We start from the raw sequence: 24,305 nt of genomic DNA on the forward strand, positions 1-24,305 counted from the left end.
CAATTGCCATCTTTATCCCCTTGATCTTTGTTCTCTTCTTCCCATGTAATCCAGACCATACAAGCTACTCAACCCCAATCTTCAACACCTATGTGGCAAGCTTCTGATTGCAGAAATTGCTTTGCAAAACATTGGCCATGTAACCATGGGCACATAGGCTCCCGAATCATATGTAGATAACTGAACTGGGTTCCCAATCATCGACCTGCTCAAACACTTTTTCCCTTCAATAAAAGCCTTCTTCCCTCTCTCACTCTCATGAATTTTATAACTTTTGCAGAAATTCCACAGTTTGGGTAGTGTGGGAGTTCGTTGTTTTTTCCTCTTTGCGTTCTTTGAAACAATGGGATCACCATATAAAAACTCCGCATTGAGAAACAAAACATATTATTGGATATTATGATTGTGTGATCAACGACAACGTGAGTCCAAAGAGAGTCCTATCATGTATCAAGTAGATAGTTCCGATCAATCAAAGGTGGGACCCACTCGACCTGGAGTGGGGGGGCCACATTTTACTAAGTTGGGTCATGCGCGAGCGCCAAGCATCAAGCCATGGTACACATTGTAGGCAAATATGATGATCCTAAGCCGTTGATCTAGTGGCCATGGACCATGGTACCATGTTATCTCTATCTCACATAACACAAACATTAAGCCTTATTAAACAATAAAAAACTCATTGATGTTTTTTACTCTCATTAATTATTAGATAAATCTTATTTGTAATTGCCTGCTCAAACAAAAATTTCCTAATTTGAAGAATAATATGTTGGAATTTGTAAAGAATAATTTTTGGAAAATGTTATCAGCACTACTCTATTTTAACGATCACACTCCTCACTTTATTAAATGTACGGTATGGCCCGCACCATAGGATGATCCAAACCGTCCATTAGATAGGCCACAGCCTAAATAGGTTGTGCCCCAAAAATCATTTCCAGAGGTTGACCCTAGCCCTCCGATCTGTTGATTGATGGACTAAATATTAGAGGGTTGATCCTAACCCTCCGATCTGTGATTCTGTAGAGGGATCTTAGGTGATTTTTACTTTGTATTTATAAGAAAAAAAAAAAAAGTTTCAAGCGATGACACCCAATAAATCAACTACTATTTAATTACTAGTTATCGTCTAGTTAGAAAATGATTTAAGGATTCTAATCTTTTGGTATTGCCTTGAACATTTGTATATGTCTCCATTTAGTTTAACCTAGAAAGTTCTAAGAATGTGATTTTAGCCGTGACACACCTATAATAGAACCCACCATGTGAACAAATCGGATCATACAACCACGTCTAAGGTGTTGATGACCATTTAATAATACAACCGGGACAACCTTGGAATAAAAATGATATTTCCACCCCTTAATAGGTCACCAATTAATAATACACCCAAGAAAACCATGGAATAAAAATGATACTTCCACGCCTCTTATTTGTCTTTTTTCGCCTCCTATTCTAGCATTTCACTCAAAATATTACCAAAAAGATAATCTAGCCCAGCTAGCTTAAAAGTTAAAGGGGGATGATATATTCGCCTCCTTTTCTTCCCCGGACCACCCCTTTTAGTGTAAAAATTTTAGTGTAAAAAGAGTAGTCATAATTCATGAATAAACTAGATGGGATGGCCCTAGGAATAAAAGTTGTTGAATGTATCACTCACATGGCAAGCAAAAAGCTAAAAAAGAAAGGGACAGCAAATGGACGTGAGAGGGCAGGGTTAATTAGTTGGTTAATGTAGGCCAAACATGTCAATTGATACCAAATCAAGCACAAAGTCGTAGCCACATTCCTGGCCGCTGATTTAAAGCGATAAACCCATGCAAAAGGGTGCCACCTATAGTTAGGAAAATGTGATACCACAAAAAACCGGCAAACTTGGGTTCAACAAAAAGAACCAGATATGTTTTGATTTTAAATAAATAGATTGAAAACATTAACTAAGTAAGAAAAGGGAATATAAGAGTTTGCATAGGTAGCTTACCTATGCAAGCTGCGTACCGCTGGTGACTGGAAAAGGTTTCCGGCGAGTGGGTGGTATTATTTTGTTCCTTTCTCAAGATAGAATAAAACCCTAAAGTTTAAAGTCGATCCGACTGCCGGATCGTAAGAACGGAAATTTAAAAGTAAGTGGCAACTTATGAAAAAAAATTTAACTGCCACACAACTTTGAAATTTAAAGAAATTGCCACTCACTTTGAAAGCTTAGTTCTCCCGATCCGGCCTGTCGGATCGAATTGAAACTCTAGGTGGTGATTCATCCGTCGAAGATGAACAAAATGATACCAGCCACTTGCCAAAAAACTTTTACGGTCGCCGGTGTTAAGCAGCTTGCATAAGTAAGCTACCCATACAAACTCTTAGATTCAATTTTCCCCTAACTATAATATAAAATTATAAAAGACACTATGCCAAAAAATAATATGACTTGTAGATAAAAGACAAACATCAAGTGGTATTCCTCTCACAAGTAATTGTCCTATTTCTAAAATGGGATTTGCTAGGCAATTTTGCCGGGAACCATTTCGCGGCTGAGTTTTGCATGAGAGAACAATCACATAGGCTCACTTTTCAACCGATTTTATCTTAATCATTTAAATCATCTGAGCCAGTTGTTCTCTCCTGCAGAAGTCAATCGCAGAATGGCTTCTCACGAAATTGCCTAGCATATCCCAATATATAGTGGGGTAAAGTTGAAATTTTCGATGGTTCTAGCTTGAAATTTCGGTGACCGGAGAGGCGAGTCGTCAGCTGGAGCAGCAGCAGTGTCTAGAGGGGCATTAGAGATCCTCGATTTTCTTCCCCATTTAGGAGTGTTATTGTAATTGTATCTTACCTTTTACTTGTTATGTTGTCCTTGTCCCCATGGGTATATCGGTTGTAGCTCGCTCTTGTCGATCAATAATCATTATTTAAAGAAAAAAAAAAGAAAGTCTAAAACGTGTTTTAAATGTTTTCCTCAAAAAATGTATTTTCTTGCTTTAAAGAGAAATTATATGATGCCCGACCGTGAAAATGAAGGGCTCTCTCTTGATTTTTAATCAAAGGGAAAGCTCCGTTTTTTACTTTTCCTTGGTTAAAAAACCAAGGTAGCATGTTTTATCTCCTTCCGCCCTTTACATTTTCACGGTCGGGCATCATATAATTTCTCTACTTTAAAACGTACTAGAGAAAGTATTAAAAGGCATCCCTACAAAATGTATTTAAAAAAAAAAAAAATGTCGTTTCGTTAACTATGGTCCCGCCACAAAACACCTAACTAGCTGCTGACCATTCTCATTGGGAAATGATATATTCTCTACCTTTCCTTACACGGGCCGCCCCCTTATAGTGTAAAAAGAGTAGGAGTAAAAATAGTTAGCAAAACACCGCTTTAAACATAATTTTTCTTTGAAGAAAAAAACACATTTTATTGGTTTGCCGTTTAACACTCTGTTTAAAGCTTTTGCAATAAAAAAAACCTTTTATTTTAAGGAAAATGTTTAAATCGTGTTTTAAACTTATGGAAAACACTTTCAAAACGGATTCCTGTGCGGAAAAAAGATGGAAATGTCATTTTCACGATTTTTTGGTGTTTTATGGGGATTCAAGCCCTATATCTATATGGTGTATCTCCTTTATATTTTATAAATGACAAAATTTTAAATGTGTGATAAATCGACCGATTTAAGATATATGGGTTCGATTTATCACTGCCTCCTTTTATTGTATTTCCATTTTTTACTACATTTTTAACCGGTATCATATTAAATTCGAATTTTTCCAGTCCCTCGACCCCCCATGTGTCTTTCTCAGACCATTTTGATTACTTGCGACACCCAGCAGCAGTATATCAATGACTGCATAGGGGCTGATGTACTTCACGTCAGACAGATTCAATGTGGCTGATTGCCATGTACACTACTGCTGGGTGGCCCCAAGTGCTCAAAAGGGGCGGATATATCACTTCCCTTTTTTTTTGCGGAATCAAATTTTGCTATGTATGGTCATAGACACACTAAAGGGCGTGGTCCAAGGAAGAAAACGGGAGAATATATCACTTCCCTTCTTATTTCCAATTTTACTCGCTAATGTTGGGACCTACTTAGTTCTTCCGTTTTAAAGGGAAGTAATATATTCTCCCCCATTTCTTCCAAGGTCCACCCCTGAGTGTATTTATGAATTATGACAACAATTTTTACCCTAAACTGGGGTGGGCCCAGAGAAGAAAAAGTGGCCATATTATAGCACTTCCTGTTTTAAAGCTTCTTTACACACAGACATATGGGTGCATCTCCTTGATTGGGGGGATCCGTGTTTCAGTGAGAGTGTCTTTCTATGTATAATGGACGTCAGCAAATATACTGTTTTGTTGCTTGGGCAGAAAGAAAGGAAGTGGACTAAGTCCATTTCAATTGGAAGTGAAATTAGGGCTTATATATTTGAGGGAAACTTGAGAGACCTTTGTGGCCTCGTTTCTGTATCTTACGATCAATGCAATTTGGTGGTTTTTATCTCATGGTTTGTTGAGCAAACCTTAAGGTCCAATTTCAGTTCCAGTATCAACGCATCAAGGTATTATGTTTCTTCTTTCCTATATTTTCAATGGATTATTGTTTGGATTAATTAGAAGGTAAATTGATTGTTAATAACTTAATACTGTTTTAATGACAATTTTTTACTAAGATGATGTTTTCTGAAGGTCGAAAAAAATTTGTGACAAGTTAATTTCTTCTTATATAGTAAAATTGCTGATATTTCTCAAGATATTTCCAAAATGGTTTTGATTAAAACCGAAATATTAAGCAAATAAAATATAATATAAAAAAGTAAGAGGTTATATTTTAGGAAAACCCTTTAAAACGGGGTAACTTTTTGAAAATAAAGACAAGTAACTATGGCCGATCGATTAGGCAAACTTAATGTGTAGTTGAGATGCGCGCCCTGCTTTTTTTTGTTCTATGGGCAGGTGTCAGGGTAGGAGACCCCGTGTTTTTTTTTTTCAGCACGGGATCCAGTTTTGCTAGCAACCCTCTAAACTTTACTAATGTAATAGTAGAATATTACCTTCGAATTGAAAAGTAAGAGGTTAAATTTTACTAATGTAATAGTATCACCTTCGAATTGGCAATGACATGAAATTGAAGCTATATCCTCACCCCGACAGAAATTGTTAACTTTTAAGCCTTTGGGAGTTAACGGCGGCTCCTCCACCCCTTTGTATATCCAAACGGTATCTGTTAAAGAGGGGGCAGACATCACTGTCCAATTTTTTATTGGAAAACTTTTTTTTATGGAAAAGTAATTTTTTTTCTAGTATGATGGATTTTTTCACACCTCATGCGTAGCATGGGTGGGACCATAATTTTGCACTTCATGCTTTGATGAGTTACACTCATGCTTCACACGGGCAAAGAATGCTAGTATATACATAGGAGTGCTGCCTAGTCAATTTCACACTGAAAAGTTATTTTTGGGGTCCCCCTTTTTAAGAGAGAAGAGCCATGTGACTATGTGAGGATGTGAAAATGTCAATTTCATTTCTAACAGCAACTTGTCAACAGTGAAGATGTGAAAAAACCCACCAAAAGTTTCGAACCCACAACCTCCTGTTCAATATAACATGGCCCAAATCACCATAGATTGACCCTTTATTATCATTAAAATGTAAGAAACATGCGCGCGCGCACACATATTAATAGGAACATGTGTTTGAGTTTGACAGAGTCAGCAATCACTCGCTTGAGTTAACCCACTTTTGAGTTGAGACGAGTTTTCAAGTTTTTGAACTATGATTTCAACCTATGTATCTCATCTCTTTAGTCTCACATTTCATTTCTTACTTTTCATACCTCTGAGAGAATAATATATGAAAATGATATTTCCACACGCTTTCCCCCCATTTCATCCCTCTAATTTGTCTTTTTTTTCTAAAAATGGCTGTATTTTCACCAAGAGAGGACTATTGCATCACCTCTACCACAAATGGACCGCCCCTGACACTGATAACATGCAATATGGGACCCAAAGCTTGCGTCAATTTGTGTACCTAACAACATAGGGCGTGGTGTGTGCTGCGTAGTAGTACAACAAAATAAGTAGGTGGTAGAAGGAGAACCTTTACTACATTCAACATGATAAGATCACATGATAGATGTCTACAATCTTGAATAGAGTGTCGCCATCGTCATTAGGAAGTGATATATTCGCTCTCCCCAGTGTATTAATAAGTGTTCAGTTTACACTTATAATTGAATCTCTAGTTCACTGTCAAAGGACTTTGGTCCTCAACCAAGAGCTCTGAGAGGTTCGATCCCAGATTACCTACCCAAAAAAAGTGTTCTTTTTACACTGCAACATGGTGGCCCGGGAAGAGAAGGGGTGAATATTTCATTTCCCTCATCATTTTACTTGCTATATCTGAGAGTGCATGAGCCATGTGCCATTGCCAAACTCCATGTGGTGTGACCGTGTAAAGTAACTTCATCATGAGGGGTTGTAACACACATCATAATCATACCATGCAATGCAATATAGATGGGTGATGCGTCCAATGGGAATACAATGCAGTTAGAAATGAAATCATGGATGGGGATTCCATGTTGGGTAACCTAACCATAAGATAATTAAGGGGCTGTTTGGATGTAGGGAAAAAATTTCAGAAATTTTTCCATGGAAAATAAATTTAATTTCCAGCATTTGATAAACTCATTTCCATGGATTTTTTTCCAAAATTAAAAAAATCTCCCTTATAAAAAGCTCGGAAACATACTGGACCTTAGATACTTTTTAATGGAAAATCAAAATCATGAGAAATATTATTTTCCATAATTTTTGTAATACCCGAATGCCCATGATATTCATCCACTCATACATGGGTCTTTCACTCCTTCTCCATGGAAATGGGATGGGTCCCATGGGAATACCAGTTAAAATCATTGATGGATTTTCCATGTCTGGTAACTTACCATCACTGTCTGAGAAAGATAATTAATGGGCTGTTTGAATGTAGGGAAAATAAATTTTCTAGTATTTGATATACTCATTTTCCATGATTTTTTTCCAAAATCAAAAATTCTCCCCTTATTTTTAAGGGAACTTCGAAATCAAATAGACCTTAGACTTTTTTTTCATGGAGTAGTTTTCTATGAAAAATATTATTTTTCGTTATTTTCTTTTTTCTAGATCCAAATGCCTCCTAATAGTTATCCACTCATACATGGGTCCTTCTCCCTGGCAACTTGTGATAAATGGGATGGGCCCCCTCATATAAGACCAAAAAGCATCAGAATAAATATGATTTGAGTTTTCAACTTTACATTAAGTACTATTGGTTCCTGGAATAATGATAATAATATTTATTAATAATAAGTGAAATAATCCTCACGGGTTTGCTCCCTGTTGACGAGTGTTCGAATCCTGCCCCCGACTTTCCTGATACATGTGGTGAGTGGGTATCCGTAAGTATTAGTCCTACTCCCGAAGGGGGTGGGGACATCCTACGTCATAAAAAAAAAGGTGAAATGATCCTTCAATCCCCTGTTCCAACATTTTCATCCCCTTTGTATAACTTTTTTTTCTAAAAATCACAATTTTATCTCCTTTTTTGTAAAAAATAAAGTCGTTTTCAAGAAAAACCAAATAAAAGTGGTGGACATGCTAAAAGGGGGTGAGAATATCATTTCCCATGCAGTACCAATAATATATAATAACATATAATATCAAGATAGTATAGTTAGACATTCTACTCCTGTTAGTTGTTCCCCAAAAGTAAAAGCAACTCAAATAAGACAAACTAACATGGTGCAAAATGCCTAATGTAGGTGTCAAAACCAACTCCCTACTAATAGTAATAATAATTATCATTATTAGCATTATTTATAAACTCAGGAGCATTTTAGTAGTTTAATTGGGACCTTGAAGACTTGGATTTACAAGAGTGGCTCATTTGAATCTCACGCTCGCCCACCAAAACTGTTTTACATCCGATCAGCAATCTCGATCACAATGCGAGTGTGAGATGGGTATGATAGGGACACGAGCCATGAGCTTAAAAATCGTTTTAATAATCTTCTTGCCTCCTCTACTTTGTTTTCCTCTTTCTTCTCCCCGTGCTCTCAACCCTCTCAGTTGTAGTCTTTCTTTTGCATTAATAAATTATTTTCTTCTTCATTAATTAATCATCACCATTTCCAAAAAAAAATTCCTTTAAAAATATTTTCAGGCTCCATCTCTTTCCACGTAAAAATAGACGTACAATTTGTTTTATGTTCATTTTTACAACATAAAACATATTTTAGGCCCCAAGTAACAAAGAAATGTAGGTATGATCATGGTTCAAAATTTCGGTTTCGGTAACCGTTTCGGACCCCACCGAAAACCGAAATTTCGGCGAAATCAGAAATTTGGTAATTTGGTTTGAAATTCCAGACCAAAATTCTGAAATTTCTGCAGAAATTTTGTAACACATTTTTTTTTAATTAAAAAATGCATATAATTGAAATTTCGGACCGAAATTACCGAAATTAAGGACTGAAATTCCCAAATTTTGGCCGAAATTTGGTAAATGGCGAAATAATGAATTTCGGCATATTTTAGTTTCGGCCCCACCGAAATCCAAAATTTAAAACCATGGGTATAATAACATAGGTCATTCTTTTCAAGGTTTCTTGATGAAAAAGCTTCATCTAAAAAGTTAGGTTAAAGAGCGTAGGAAAATTTTGATATTCATGAAAAATAATCTTAGATACAGGCAACCATGCTCTCTCACGAGGAAAAAATAATAATACTAGAATTGGGGATTTGCTAGCATGTCCATCGCAGAAGGCATTTCTCGAATGGAGACAAAATGTGCTATGTGGCTGCTCCCACGTGCAACAGGCCAACTGCGAAATACCTTCTGTCGATGGACGCTAGCAAATCCCCTAGAATTGTGATACGATTGAGATATGTAAGGAGTCTAAAATTGGTGGAGACTTGGAGCAAAAGTATATATCATTTTATTCATAAAAAGGAGAGCTCTTCTGCTCATGGTGGGTGACAACAGTACTTGTTGCTTGCTGCAGAAGGTTCTTCTAATTTATAATTTTGGAATCCAATTTTAAACCTAGTGTTTTGCAAGATGATTTGCTTTACAGGATTCTACCACGTCCACGCAACCGATTGATTTTTTTATCTCTTATTTTTTCTTTTTATCAACAACTTTGGTGAATGATTTTTTTAAATTCCTTTCCTTGTTTGGAGTTTGGCGGATTTTTTTTCTGAGTTTTTGCTTCTAGGGTTTCCTTCTTGATTAAGGAAAGCCGCGTTTGGAAAATGGACTATGTTTGTTTCTTGCTAGGATAAGGAATTGGAGGGGGGAATTTTGGTTTTTTGATGCGGGTATTTTTTTGGGTTTGGAGGATTTTGGGTTTTATTGCAGATATTTTTGTGGGGTTTTAGAGAATTTGAGTTTTTTCTCAAGAGTTATTTGTTGGGCCTGTGAGGATTAGGGCTTTGCTACGGATATTTGTTGTTGGGTCTGAATCAATCAATTAGATTTTTATTTCTGATATCTGTTTCCATCGAATATTTCTTTTCTTGATGGGTCTGACTGAATTAGGGCTTCGGATATTTCTACAGAGATGAATAGATTGTGAAATTAGATTCCTTATGGTGTTACCATTATCACTGCTTCATTGATTATATGTGAAGATTTGGTTGTGAAATTCATCTGGGTATTTTTTTAAAATTTTTTTTTATGAAAGTGTAATGTTGGGTTTTAATTTTTAGGTCTTTTTTGTGGGAATTTTGATCTGGGAACAGGATGAGTTCTATTGTTACAGAGGATTTCCTTCCAGGAAGGAAACTAGTGGTTCATGTGGCCCAAAACGGGCACACATACGAGCTAGACTGTGACGAATCAACGCCCGTCGAGGCAATTCAAAGATACATAGAGTCAGTATCTGGAATTCAATTCAATGATCAGCTTCTTCTCTGTCAAGATATGAAACTAGAACCTCAACGCCCTTTATCAGCCTATAAACTACCTTGTGATGATCGCGAACTATTCCTTTATAACCGAGCTAGATTACACCAGGATTCCCCACATCCTCCCTCAGAACAAATCGATATCTCCGAAATCGTTGATCCTCCATTGCCATCATCTTCACAAAACCCACATCCATTGGATGATGCACTAGACCCAGCCCTCAAGGTTTTACCTTCTTATGAGCGGCAATTCCGCTATCATTTCCAACGTGGGGGTGCTATTTATGATTGTGCTGAGGTGAAATTCGATGTTTGTGAGCGGTTTCTAAGAGAGCAAAGGGTGCAAGAGAAGGCATTAGAGACTGCAAAGGGTAGTATGGATCATATCTATAGGATGGTACATCAAACATACATGGATTTTATGAAGTGTTTCTTGCAGCAGCAACGGTATCATTCGGACCTTTTGGCGAATTTTGGGAGGGATATGGAGAAACTGCGGTCGTGCAAGCTCCATCCGGCTCTACAATCGGAATCACGTAAATGCTTATTGGATTTTGTTAAGGAAGAGAACTTGCGTAAGTGGGTGGAGAATTGTGCCAGCTCCCATAAGCAGTTTGAGCTGAAAGTTTCTCATCTGAAGACAATGTTTACAGAACTAAAGCGCAGGGTTGGAGATCTGTTATCTAGTAAGGCCACTGCAAGTATTAGGGATGTCGATCTTATGATTAAAGAACATAAGCGCTATCTCAATGAGCAAAAGAGTATAATGCAGTCTTTGAGGTTGGTTTTTTCTTTTTTGTTCTTTTTATGTTCATTGTATAGATACTTTGTGAACTGAGTATTTGTTAGGTCTGTTACCCCTCTTGTTTTCTGCAATGTAGTTGATATATCATTTAACACTTTTCATAATTGATTGAAGATTGACCATGAACCATACTGTTGGAAATAGTGAAATCCTATTTTTTTTTTTTTAATTGCATAAGAGTGCTAGAAAATTTGTCCATGTTGCTTCTCTTTTGGTGTCCTTTTCATTTATCATGTGGATGTTTTTCTTATTATGTCCATTTACTTGGAAGAATTATTGAAGGTGTGAATTTGTGAATTTCTGATTTTCCTTCCTTTTACAGTGCCCAAATTTTCATTTTTTTATTTGGAGTTGAATTAAGTTTCTCGCTTCATAATTTGCTTATTTCATAAAGAATCATAGAACATTGATGGGCTTTAAACATGTATAAAACAGAATATTTATAACAAACATTTGATATCAGCTCTATACTGTGTGAACTGTAGTTCAAATTTCTCATTGATACAGAGTTTCCACCCGTACTTGATGCGAGTTTGAAACTTATGAAGCCGTACAAGAATATTTCGTGAGAATTAAGGCAACATATTGTTAATTTTAAGTGAAATTAAGGGTATTTTTCACTGGAAATTAACTACATAATAACTGGAATGGAAGGAAATTTTAACAGAAATTTAAAGACAACGAACTGGTCACTAGAGATCCAAGTTCGTGTCGGTTACACATGGAAGACCTGATAACAACTAAGAAGGACATATTTATCTTATAGCTTTCCACATTAGACATGATGCTTGATAGAAAATCTTAATTTATATACCTTCGTATCTGATGTTATTTTTCTCATGTCAAAATGTGTGCATGACTGCATTTGTGTGCATGGTGTCATTGGTTAGCTTTCATAAGGCTTGTTTGTCAGATATTTGATATATTTACCTGACGTGGACACTCTTGTACATGCATAAGTGTTGTCATAGCCATTCAAAAATCTTCTTCACTAATGTTACGGTGCCAAATCTGCTTCTCTTTTGTCCTATCTTTCTTTGTATTTCTTCTCCTTCTTCCGTTACCCCATATCTGTCATAAATAGATTGGAGCAAATTCAAAGGAACTTTTTGTTGAATAACTCAAAAGATAGTAGGAAATTCCACCTGGTCAGGTGAGAAGAGGTATGTTAGTCTAAAAGAGAATGTGGGACCTTAGGTCTATCAACAACGAGCTTCTTGGTAAGTGGCTCTGGCAAGAAAACAATATGCTTGGCTCTGGAGAGTAAGTGATTGAGGGGAAAAATATGGGTCAGATTTTGAGGGATGGGTGTCCTTAGACAACTTCAGATGGAAAGATCTTAGGGTTTGGAGGGACATTGCTAAGATTCACTATAAATTCCAGAGTGGTATTTAGTTCAGAGTTGGGAATGGCCGTAGGATCAGATTCTGGATAGATCACTGTTGTGGTTCTAATGCTCTTCAGGAAGAAATAGAATTCCCCGAGCTTGTCAGGATTGTTTCTAATTGGTTTACAATAATGGAGGATTGCATCATCTGGCAGAATGACAAGGTGGTTTGGAACATCATTTCCGGAGGATTTTTTTCACAGAGATAATGACAGAATGACAGCCTTGTTTAACATGATTCACTCGATTTATTGTTGATCACTGCTCCTTGGTAGATGGTGAATTTGTGGACCACATTTTCATCCATTGCTGCCTAGCTGAAGAGGTTTGTTCTTTTTTTTTTTGAAAAATTTGGGATTGGTTGGGTCTTTCTTTGTTACACTGCAGAGCTGTTTGAGCGGTGGTACTTCGTTCCTTGGCCGGTCAGAGGTCGAACTCTGTGGTATCTTGCATTGATGTGACTCTTTTGGATTATTTGGAAAGAGAGAAGTAACAGTCTTTGATGTTACCTCGAAGAAGGTACGATCAGTCCAACAACATATTAGTGTCACGATTGCTCAGTGGAGAGCGTTTCTTCCTGACTTTAGCGGACTATGATGAGATCCAGGTTAGTAGAGTTTCGAAGGAAAAAAGTGTGATTCATCCAGCAACAGATTAGCCTCACTATTGTTCACGGGGCAACGTTTCTTTCTGAGTTTAGTGATTTTTCTATGACCTCGCTTCAGTGATGCTGGGATGAGGTCCGGTTTAATAGAGTTTCGAAGGAAGAAATTGTGATTCATCCAACAACAGATTAGCCTCATGATTGCTCAGTGAGCGGTGTTTCTTCCGGAGTTTGGTGGATTTTCTGTGCCATCCCTTTAGTGATGCTGGGATGTGATCCAGTTTAGCAGAGTTTCGAAGGAGACTCCCCCCCCACACACCCACGATCTTCACATGGTTTCTTAAAATTGAACTTTGATAGGTCCAATCTTGGTAACCCGGGTCGAACAGGTGTTGGGGGGCTACTCTGAGACAACAGTAGAGAGATCAAGCTGGCCTTTTTCGGTCCCATCGGGGACCACGACTCCAACATGGCAGATGTGTTAGCACGCCTCACAGGCATGCTATCCTTCCTGTCAAAGCTGGTTTTTTTGAATAAATATTTTGTTTGATTCATTCGATAAATGAGGATGATTTGATGGGAGAACATGCACTACCTCAATCACCTTTGGCTCTACTATTGCTAAGAAAGTTTTCTCCAGCGATGAATACTCTGCCTGAATTTCAACATCTTTTTGCTGCGACAATGTACTGCCCTTTCATTTCTTCCATATCCATCATATTGGCTTAACATATGTCCCATGACTATGTTAGTGACAGACAAATATAGAAGTAATGGTTTACCCAGGAATGGGGAACCAACACTAGTGGATCGAGAAGATATTCTCTGAAGTCTGAGCTTTTCAAAAGCTTCTTGACATTGCTGGTTCTATTCTTTAGATGATCCTTTTTTGAGGAGCTTGAAGTTGGGTTCACTAGTGGTGGTGATAAGCTGGGCTATGAATTTACTAACGTATTGTGTGGTTTTTATTTTGACCAAATCAACCCCTATCCCCTTTTGACTTACTAGTCATGTTACACAATTCTTCTGAATGGGCGATGTACCCATGTCAGACACGTGTCAGGTTCCTATACTTCTGGATTCACTTCGACACTTCTAGATCTCTTTAATCTGTTTTTTTTTTCTCAATGCTACTACCACAACTTTACAATTACCATATGCTCTGATTTTTATCCATCCTAATAGTAAGTTTTTTATATGGCAATAAATAAAACATTATATTTACTTAGCATATTAACATTTTCAATATTTTACTTGTTACAACTATATTGTGAAGCTAGGCCTTGCTTGCACCAATCCTCGAACCTTCAACCTAGGAGGTTTAAGAAACCCTTTAAACCATTACAACTATATTATTATGTAAAAGAATTAAAATTTGATAACTGATTAAAATATTTCTGTGAATCCACGAATTTTTCTTTTTGTGATTTGCTGAGCATTGTTTATTGAAGCAATCAGTATTTTGAGGGGAGCATCTGATTCCGCTGATTGTCAGCTTCATTCAGCAGGTGTTTATTTCAAATCAAGATGCTGTTTGTGTAACATGGGCATCATAAATGGCAGTTTATGAATAATAGTTTTATCATGATTTTGCACGCCACTAACGTTTAACCTGGGTACGCAGCTGAAAATTTTGATCGGGATTTATTGCTTTTAAACGGGGTTTTGTTTTTAGAATTGTCCTAGTAGCTTACTTGAAATTATTTATGGGCTCTTCCAACCATTTTCTTCTAGGCATTTTTGGGTGATGTACTAGATTGAGGCATTCCATTGTGATGTTGGCATTGATAATTCGTTGAAAAGAAGTAATAAATAGAAACTTTTGTGCCAACTCATTCTTTCTATCACGGAGCATATAATTGGTGCTACGTATATGATGCTATCTTTGATTATTAGTTTATTACATTCAAATTTGCATCAATTTGCACTATGAGTTCTTTAATTTCATGCTAGAATAGTATTAGGGTGAAACAAAATTGCATGTAAAATTAACTCTCTTATATATAGTAGTAGATTTTATGATGCCATGATTGGGATGCACAAATTCACATCTATTTGTACTATTAGTTCTGCAGTTTAATGCTAGAATAATGTTAGAGGGATGCACTAGATTGCATGATAATTAGATCTGCGTCAAGTACTTAATAGATTTTGGTCAGTTTCACCTAGTTCAGACTAGAAATTTTTTTATCCCCTGTTACTATGTTAGTCAATCTGTATAATGGGCGACAATTGCTGCCAATAGAAACAAAACAAAACAAAATGTTGCCATTACACACTGCCATCACAGAGGACAAAAAGTGGGTAAGAGGACTGACTCAGTGGAAGTTTCTGGAGTGGAAAACACCGTTAGGAGATTCATTAATAGAGATGGAAAATAAACAACAAATAGAAGAGCAATATTTTTTGCCTCCTGAATACAATTGGTAAAGCTTAACTGTTGTGCTTCTCCAAGTCTAGTACATTTAGGCCCTGAAATTGTTAAAGGATCAATTGCTTAGTGAATCATACTGATGGCCATGCTGTTCTGAAAGGTCACATATTCACATATTATTCCTGAAACATCATGCCCCAACCTTGATGGATATCTTATAATCTGCTCAAAGTAAGCTATTATTCTTACTATTCTAGCATCTTTCACTTCCAATGTCTACGCAGTAAAATAATTAATTAAATCTCAGATGGTTCATTTAACATCCACCCCCATCAGTGCATTGCAACGGTCAAGTGTAGAATGTAATTCCATTAAAATATAGCAAAACAAGTTGGCTTGGCTTGGCTGTATTCATATATCAATATTCTATGTAGATTGGCTCCACATTAATCTTGGCAGAGATTGGCTACAGAATCACACATTCCTTCACATTGAAAGTCTCATCCCCCAAACTTCTCTTTTTCCATCTTTGGAAAAGTCCCTCCATAGATGTGTATCCTTTTTCCCTCTTTCCTTGTGCATTATTATCTGTTCCTTTCAGCAGGCTTTTTTTTCTCCTGTGGTGGATAGTTGAATGTAGGAGTATGATACTTATACATGTATCCATGCTTGTGCAGTAAAGATGTCAACACTGTGAAGAAACTCGTTGATGATTGCTTGAGCTGCCAGTTATCTGACTCTCTTCGTCCTCATGATGCTGTCTCAGCCCTCGGTCCCATGTACGATGTACACGACAAGAACCATCTGCCCAAGATGGAGGGCTGTGAGCGTGCAATTTCCAAACTCCTTGACTTCTGCAAGGTTAAAAAGAACGAGATGAACCTTTTTGTGCATAATTTTATGCAAAAAGTAGCATATGTTCAGTTTATGGTCAGAGATGTTCGTTTACAGTTTCCGGCTTTCAAGGAGGCAATGGCACGCCAAGATGATCTCTTTGCAGATTTAAAACTGGTTCGCGGTATTGGTCCTGCATATAGGGCTTGCTTTGCGGAAGTTGTATGGAGGAGGGCTTCTATGAAACTCTACATGGGCATGGCTGGACAATTAGCAGAACGGCTCGCATCAAAGAGGGAGATTGAGGTTAGAAGACGGGACGAGTTCCTAAAAGCACAGAGCATTTACATACCTCGCGATATTTTGGCATCTATGGGCTTGTTTGATTCTCCTAATCACTGTGATGTTAATATTGCTCCTTTTGACACTAACTTGCTGGAGATCGATATTGTAGACCTAGATCGTTATGCACCTGAGTCTTTGTTACGCATGCCTTATAAAGGTGAGAAACATACACTGTCAAAGAGTCTGCTTTCCATTTCTAGCGATAATTCTCATTTGGATGAAGCCGAACTAAATTCAGCAGGCACCCATGAGAAGTGCGACTCTGAGGAGCTTCTCGAGGGTTGTGAGTCGATAAACATTGCTGGAACAAGCAAGATGGAGGTTGAGAATGCACGGCTAAAAGCTGAACTTGCTGCGGCTGTAGCCCGGATTTGTTCTTTTGGTCCAGAAATTGAATATGACTCGTTAGATGACAGTAAGCTCGATAATTTAGTAAAGAACACAGCAGAAAAGACGGCTGAAGCTTTGCATCTGAAGGATGAGTATGGAAAACATCTGCAGTCCGTGCTAAAGATAAAGCATATGCAATGCATGTCATATGAAAAACGCATTCAAGAGTTGGAGCGGAGATTGTCAGAATGCACCCTTTCATCCCTGAAGACTTATGACTGCAAGTCAGAAATGTCTGGGGATGGAGAAGCCCATATGCCTATGGATGAGGTTTCTTGTACATCAGTGTCGTTAGATCCAAAACTTGAGCAGTTTTCTGGACAGTTGGGCGAACCTCGAGAAGGTGCGGATGAGAATATGACAGAATTTTCAGGCATGCTAAATCAGCAGGCAGCTGATTCTATACATACTGTTATGGATTCATCGATGCTTGAGCCACGTCAAGATGAGCTGCAAGTAGTTGATAAAGCCGGGGAGGAGAAAATGGCATTGCAGATGGGGTCCACATTGACTAACAGCTTTGGTTCTGAGATTATTACGGAGCCTTTGAGGGTATTACCTTCTGGAGTGGCAGGGGAACCCTTTTCAGCTTTAAAAGCAAAGGATGATCTCTTGTTGGAACTTCAAAGTGCACTCGCAGATAAATCGAACCAGTTCAATGAAACTGAAAACAAACTCAAAGCCACTATGGAGGAGGTAGCCACCCTCAAGAAAGAAATGGAAACGAGCAGGAAGCTCCTTGATGAATCACAGGTATTTTTTTTTTAATTTCTTCCTTTTTATAGATTTAATTTTAAGAAAATTGCACAAATAGTGGATTTAATGAGTTATTTAGGGTGCCTTTGGATGTACATCCAAGCACATCCGTAGTTTTTTTTTTTCTCTTTTTGACATTATGCGTTTGCTGTTTTAGTATTTCCCAAATCCAATATGTGCCGTGTTTACTGTTTTTTTATTGTTCATGTTTGTGCCAAAACCATGGTTTTAATTTCGGCTGAAATCTGAAATTTCGGTCCTCGGTTGAGACCAAAACTGAAATTTGGTGAAATCCAAAATAATCGGGTTTTACCAAATTTCGGTTCATTTTGGACATTTTAGCCGAATTTTTGAGAAATTGATTTTTTAAGAAAAAATATAGAAATATTTTGAAATTTCGGCCAAAATTTGGTAAATATTTAAATAATAATTTTTTATTGTTATTGGATTTCAGCCTAAATTTTGGTTTCGGCCAAGGCCGGAATGGATGCCGAAACCGAAATTTAAAACCATGGCCAAAACTGTATGAATGTTTTATAAAATCAGCATTGACGCCATCTGTTCAATTGATTTTTTAACTTAACCCGCTATAGTTAATCTTATTGTGGCATCGTTATCTCCTACTGAGAATTTGCATTGGTGCTTAGGTGTCAGGACTGGCGTGGTATTTGTAGTATAAAATCAACTAAATATGTAATTTGCATCATTAAAAATCAGTTTAGTGGAGTTAACCTGCTCTATAATCATGAAATAGAAATTTCACAACCACATGATGTAGGGATTCAAGCCCAGGCAAAACCATAGATCACTTGAAGAAAACAGCAATGTGATCGAGAGAACAAGATTATTAGGTGCTCTTTCCAATGTGGAAACTAGTAGCAAAGCAAAAGCATAATTCTCACAGTTTCTTTTATTGGGGATGAAAGATTGTGTTTTTCTTTTTGTGATACACTAAGCTTACTACCCACTACCAAGGTTTTAAATTTCGTCCGAAATCCAAAATTTCGGTGAGGGACTGAAACCGAAACGTTCCGAAACCGAATTTCGGTTAAATTTCGGAAATTTCAGAAATTTTGGTGAAATTCTTGATAAAATATTAATTTTTTATTCCTTTACAAATTTACAAAATTTCGGCCGAAATTTTGGCCCAAGAAAACAACATTTCGAGCGCGTCTACCGAATTTTGCCAAAATTCGGTAGATTTCGGCTAAAATTTCGGTTTCGGTGAGGACCGAAATTAGCCCCGAAACATAAATTTAAAACCTTGCCCACTACATCAATGTATGACCCTTTTCCCCAACCCAATACACTAAAATGGATGGTATTGTCAGTGAATGACCCAAGAATTGGATTTTTCAAGAAAGAAGCTTGTCGATTGGAAAATATTAAAGGAAATCAAGCTTGATCTATTATCTTGGGTGAATGATAAAATGGCTATTTGGAACTATATTCTTGAATATCACCTTAAGCAACTAGAAGACGATTATTTGTAAAAGGAAATCAATGCATAAAGCATCACAACATTGGATTGCCTCGTTGGTAGATGTAATTAAACTCAACTTTGATGGTAGCTCTAAAGGAAAATGACTTAGTGGCATTGGTGGAATCTTTCGGAACCGCCCAGAGAAGCTCCTCAAATGCTTTTCCTGACCTTGTGGTTTTATGGATGCTAATGAAGCGGAAGCTAGATCTTTATTGTCGTGATTGCGGATCTTTCAGGTATGTTTTGTTGGCTCCCGTATGATTGAATTCGACTCAAATGATGTGATTTCTTGGGCAAAGGGACTCTAGGAGGGTCCATGGCAACTAGCTCCAATCATCCGTGAGATAGTCAATCTTTGTGTGTTGATCAAGCCATTATTAAGTAAATTGTCAATTACGATCGGCAAATAAAGAAGTGTGGATGTTGGCTAAGGTATTGATTGTGGCATTTTAATCATTAGCAATATGTTGTGCAGATGTCCTGTATTCTGGCATTATACAGGACACTCATAGACTAATCTGCATGACACACACAGGTCGTGCCGGGTGCGAAGGGGGGCGCCCACCCCGGAAGGAAGATTAAATTTTTGGTTTTGTGCCAAAGGTTATTTCGGCCATTCTTTCTGTGTAGTGACGTTGATATATGCGCCGCATATTAGGGTTTCAAGTAGATAGGTTTTTGTGAGTTTTCTTGGCTAAGGAGAGTTTTGTAACCCTAAAACCGAAATAGTGAAGGTTTTCTCTTGTGGACGTAGGCACACTACCGAACCATGTAAATCTTGTGTTTCTTGTGATATTGTGTTTCTTTGCTTCATTTCTTGACGTTTTGCTGCACATCATGGTTAATCCTTGTTGAGAAGGTATTTCTCGGTTTTCTACATTATTGTTACCCTATTCGGTTTATATTTTGTTGCTTTCGTATATTGGTTTGTTGGGACTTGTCATCCTCTCCTTGTATCTTTATGCTATGAATGTGAATTATCTTTTTCAAAAACGAATTGTACATTATGCAAACAGGTTTAATTTTCATAGTATGAATATATTTGTCAACTTTCAAAAAAAAAAAAAATTATGCAAACAGGTAAGTCCTTTACTACTTATTTGTCCTTGATTATATCCTTGATTAAATTTATCGAACACATGAGCGTGAACATACACACACATACCTGTGTGCATATTCTGATGCATCTATTCTGTCAAACAGATGAACTGTGCACATTTAGAAAACTGTCTGCATGAAGCAAGAGAAGAAGCACATACTAATCTCTGTGCTGCTGAACGGAGGGCCTCTGAGTACAGTGCCCTACATTCCTCTGCCTTAAAAATGTGTGCCCTTTTTGAAAGACTTCGCAGTTGCGTTACTGCTTCGGGTGGAGTGGCTACTTTTGCGGACTCGTTACGCTCTTTGGCCAGGTATGTTGGCAAGTTTAAATACTTACTCCATTGCTCTTGCCAGCTATTTTTGGCTTGCCAATTTCATTTTATAAACACATGTCCCTGTTTGGAAATTGGGCAAGTGGTTTCAATGTCGGCTTCTTTTTCACTTGGCTCTGTTATAAAGTCGCCTGGAAGGAAATGCTTGTCATTGAATTGTTACTGGTCCCATAGCAATTTTTTCTTATCATTAGTAAGGAGTTGCTCATGCATTTTGTAGGACTAAAAGGTACATATTGTACATTGTTGATGTTTTGTGGTTTTCGTATTTCAGTTCTGTTAACAACGAGAATGAGGATAATGGTACTGCCGAGTTCGGGACATCGATGAGGGTCCTAGCTGACAAAGTGGGTTTCTTGTCCCGCCAGCGGGCCGATCTGTTAGAAAGATGTTCAAAGCTTGAAACTGCTCATGCCCATCTTGCTGAAGAACTAGAAGAGAAGAAAGAGCTTGTTAAAACCTTGTATGCGAAGCATCAATTCGAGAAACAGGTTAGTGATGTGATCTATTAAAACTTCCCCTGAAATGTTTAGTAGTCATAAGCAAGTAGGTTCACGTTCTTTGTGTGTTTCTTATTCCTCAAAATTTCAAAAAGGCCTCTATAAACCTACTTGCTTATGACTGCTAAACAACCCATTGACTTACCTCACTCATGATTCCAACTGATTGATTATATTTCAACAGGTAAGCAAAGAAAAGATCTCTTTGGGTCGTTTTGAAGTCCACGAGCTTGCCGCTTTCGTTCTCAACTCTGCTGGACGTTATGAAGCAATCAACCTGAATTGTTCGAACTACTATCTATCTACAGAGTCTGTTGCATTGTTTGTGGAGAATCTCCCAAGCAGGCCTAGTTACATAATTGGGCAGATTGTACATATAGAGCGGCAGACAGTGAGGCCCTCCACATCTGTCCAAACTTACCATGGGGATCAAGTTGATCCTATGATTTCTGATCTGGTAAAACGGTCAGCCCCAGGATCAGGGTCCACGTGGAATCCGTATGATCTACCCATTGGTTGTGAGTACTTCATAGTAACAGTTGCAATGCTACCTGACACCATCCATTCTCCTCCTTCCTGATCCGGCTCTGGCAGACATGATGGAAGAAACTAACTGTAAATATATATATAAATGGAGTTTGGTGGATTTCCTCTTTGTACAGCTGATGATCTTGTCTGTTTCTTTTGTATACCCACGCTTAGCAATTTAAATGTGAATATTCTCCTTCAGCTCTTTGATGGTTTATCTGTGCAACAACCCATCAGACACACACACACTCTCTCTCTCTCTCTCTCCAGTTAGTATGAATGCGCTCAACTTTTGACAATGTTTCTTATTCTGTTAAGCCTTTGTTTTGAATCCAGATGACAAGAAGATAGCCTAAGGGATTAGTTTCTTTTGTGAGGTATGTATATGGTATCAACGAAAATTTTGGGCGGCAAAATTACTAGTGGGGTCGCCTTGTTTGGTGATCTAAACCATTCATCTACTAACGCCGCAATTGATGGCTGTCATACCGAGATCTCCTGCAATCAGATAATCATGACACTCTGTTTTGGGTAGGTTTCCGCAATGCTTCCTTCTAATATTCTGAGCTGTTCATTTTCAAATAAAAAATGTAAGGTTAGGATCGTCCAATGGGGAGGGTTTCTGAGGCATGGCCTATCCAGTGGAGTCAACAAATGAATGGCTTCGATCATTGACTGGTTTGAGTGTAGTTGTGTCTTCTGTGCTCATTTACAAGGTGCATCGATGAGATTTGTAGCAGGAATTATGTAGTTCATGGTACATACTGAAAATTCAATTCATATATCGTTTTCCAGTGTCAATATTCAATACAAAACCCCGTAGGAGGTAGGTGATCAAACACTTGTAACTCGACTCTAGAACCTCTGAAGTGAGAAAGCTGATCCGCCTCTCTCCTGGCAGAGAACGAAACAAATGCTGAAATAACGTAAGCATGTCCATCAACAATACCTATGAACTTTGTCCTGTTTGGATGTGGGACTTACGTTGGGGGGTGGGGGGGAAGTAAGAAGTCAAAGAGGCTTTGGCTGGAATGGGAGTCAAAGAGAAGAAAAGTTGCATTACTAATTGTGCTGTTTGGTTGACCTGGGAGTTTGAGGGGAAATGACATCTTTTTGTCATTTGGTTGCAGAAATATATGTTGAGGACTTTTGCTGGAAAGTTGAAAAGTAGCCATTTGGTTGCAGGGAAAGTTGCGGGAGAATTTGTCACAATTTGCTGCCCTACAAATTTAAAAAAATGGACGGATGTAAAATAAAAAATTGGACAGTTGTAAACACACTACAAACCACTGACCCACTAGCTTGTAAAAATGGACGGTTGTAAATACACTACAAACCCTAAACACTCTTCGATTCAAAAGGGAAGGAAAAAAAACCCAACACTATAAATCTGAAAACCCAACAGTAGAAAGATTTGATTCAAAAAGAAGGAAAAAAAAACCCAAAATACGAACTTACCGGGGTCGCCTTCCTCTTTTTGCTGCGTAGCTTCGCCGGTGAGGGGAAGGAGGATGAGCTTGAGGAAGAGATGGTGGTTGTGGCCATGTATTTTTTTTCTTTCACATTTACACTGTTTTTCTGCCCTCATACGTCTTCTCAAAATGCCTCGGGCAGATTTGAGAATATTTGGGTCGTTTCAAAAGCCCACTCCCATTCCATTCTACATAAAAAACACCATTTTCTGGGTTTGCCATTCGGCGCTAAAGAGACAGCCATGTGTGCCGACAGGGACCCGACAACCCCAGTGGTCAAAGGGAATTTTAGCCCAAAAATCTCATCCAAACAGTGTGTGGAACTTGATATTCTACCAAAATCCCATTCCCATTCCCCATCTAGATGCATCCAAACAGAGCTCCGGGACTCAGATCTACAAATCTACATGGAAAATCTTTACTATTGAAGAGTCACTCTTAAAAACCAAAGGATCAAGGAGAAAAGGATTGACAAATCCTATCTTTGTTAAGAAGGCATGAACCTCTCTCTCGTTCGTATTGAACTCCCTAATCGTACCCGAATAAGCCCACAACAAAACCAAGCTATCAGCAGCTCGAAGATGACACCAATATTGCAGGACCTTTTTCTAATTGAATCTAGGGAGATGATGCTATCTAAGAGTTGGGTGATCACAATTCACGAGGGATCTTGTGGAGGTGATCGGTGATAGGCTCTAGGAATATATGGTCAAGGTCTACTTGGTCTTTTAGAGCTAATAAGGAAGTCCTAGGGGTCAATTGCCCTAGAGGTGTCCAAAGATTACCTCTCTCTTCACCAAACTGCTAAAACCATTTGCAAAATGAATCAGTATTCACCTCCCTTAGGTTGCGAATGCCCAAACCACCTTCAACCTTTCATCTACACACTTCCTCTCAAATAACCATATGTTCTTTTCTGCTCTCCTTTTTATCATTCCATAGAAATTTTTTCTGAAGCTGATAAGGACGATTAATCACATTGTAACAGGGCAATGAAAAAAAGACATAATGTAACAAACAAGATTAGCAAAAAGAGAGGGAAGAAGACTTCCTCCAAGGGGAAAGATTTCTCTCAATCACAAGGACCTATACCTTACTGGTCAAGCATTCTATAAATTTGTAGACCTGGATTCTCCAAGAACTCATACTAGTCAAGCATGTTATGGGTGTGAATATGGTAAACATCCGACAACCCATCTTGAAAACTCGAAAGTCCCACTGCAATTGAAAACTTTCCTGTCATATTACAAGTTGCACTGAGGCAAGTGGCCTCGACCAGGAAATTATCCTGAAGACGAGTGTCGAATTACCAAAATTGCCTTCACAAAAATACCCCACTTATCCTTTCAGTGAGTTTCATTTACCAGGCTGAGTCCAACAGGGGTGGAACACTGATTACCCCCTGGTGTGTGTGTTTATATGACTATATAGAGAAGTGACTATATA

At 37.9% G+C, this 24,305-nt stretch overlaps 1 protein-coding gene across 4 annotated transcripts; it reads left to right on the forward strand.

The window, feature by feature from the left end:
- The first annotated feature begins 8,875 nt into the window (after nt 1-8,875).
- LOC143879596 (autophagy-related protein 11-like) lies at nt 8,876-21,592 on the forward strand. Of its 4 annotated transcripts, none has more exons than XM_077382053.1 (6): nt 8,876-9,011; nt 9,751-10,728; nt 15,796-17,440; nt 20,130-20,338; nt 20,634-20,850; nt 21,044-21,592. In XM_077382053.1, the coding sequence occupies exons 2-6, from the start codon at nt 9,785-9,787 to the stop codon at nt 21,437-21,439; spliced, it is 3,411 nt and encodes a 1,136-aa protein (XP_077238168.1). In that variant the 5' UTR covers nt 8,876-9,011; nt 9,751-9,784; the 3' UTR covers nt 21,440-21,592. The 4 variants fall into 4 exon arrangements, with proteins under 4 accessions (XP_077238168.1, XP_077238170.1, XP_077238169.1 ...); XM_077382055.1 differs by having other exon boundaries at nt 8,914-9,011; nt 9,784-10,728; XM_077382054.1 differs by having other exon boundaries at nt 8,969-9,047.
- Nucleotides 21,593-24,305: the final 2,713 nt, after the last annotated feature.

The sequence above is a fragment of the Tasmannia lanceolata genome, unplaced genomic scaffold, assembly GCF_043159265.1.
Source record: "Tasmannia lanceolata isolate RefF3 unplaced genomic scaffold, GAP_Taslan_0.1 ptg000006l, whole genome shotgun sequence".
Classification (NCBI taxonomy): domain Eukaryota; kingdom Viridiplantae; phylum Streptophyta; class Magnoliopsida; order Canellales; family Winteraceae; genus Tasmannia; species Tasmannia lanceolata.

Coding starts and splice junctions, on each gene's coding strand:
- LOC143879596 (XM_077382053.1), top strand. CDS start 9,785: ATGAGTTCTATTGTTACAGAGGATTTCCTTCCAGGAAGGAAACTAGTG. Junction 10,729..15,795: donor AGTATAATGCAGTCTTTGAG/GTTGGTTTTTTC, acceptor ATGCTTGTGCAG/TAAAGATGTCAACACTGTGA. Junction 17,441..20,129: donor AGCTCCTTGATGAATCACAG/GTATTTTTTTTT, acceptor TCTGTCAAACAG/ATGAACTGTGCACATTTAGA.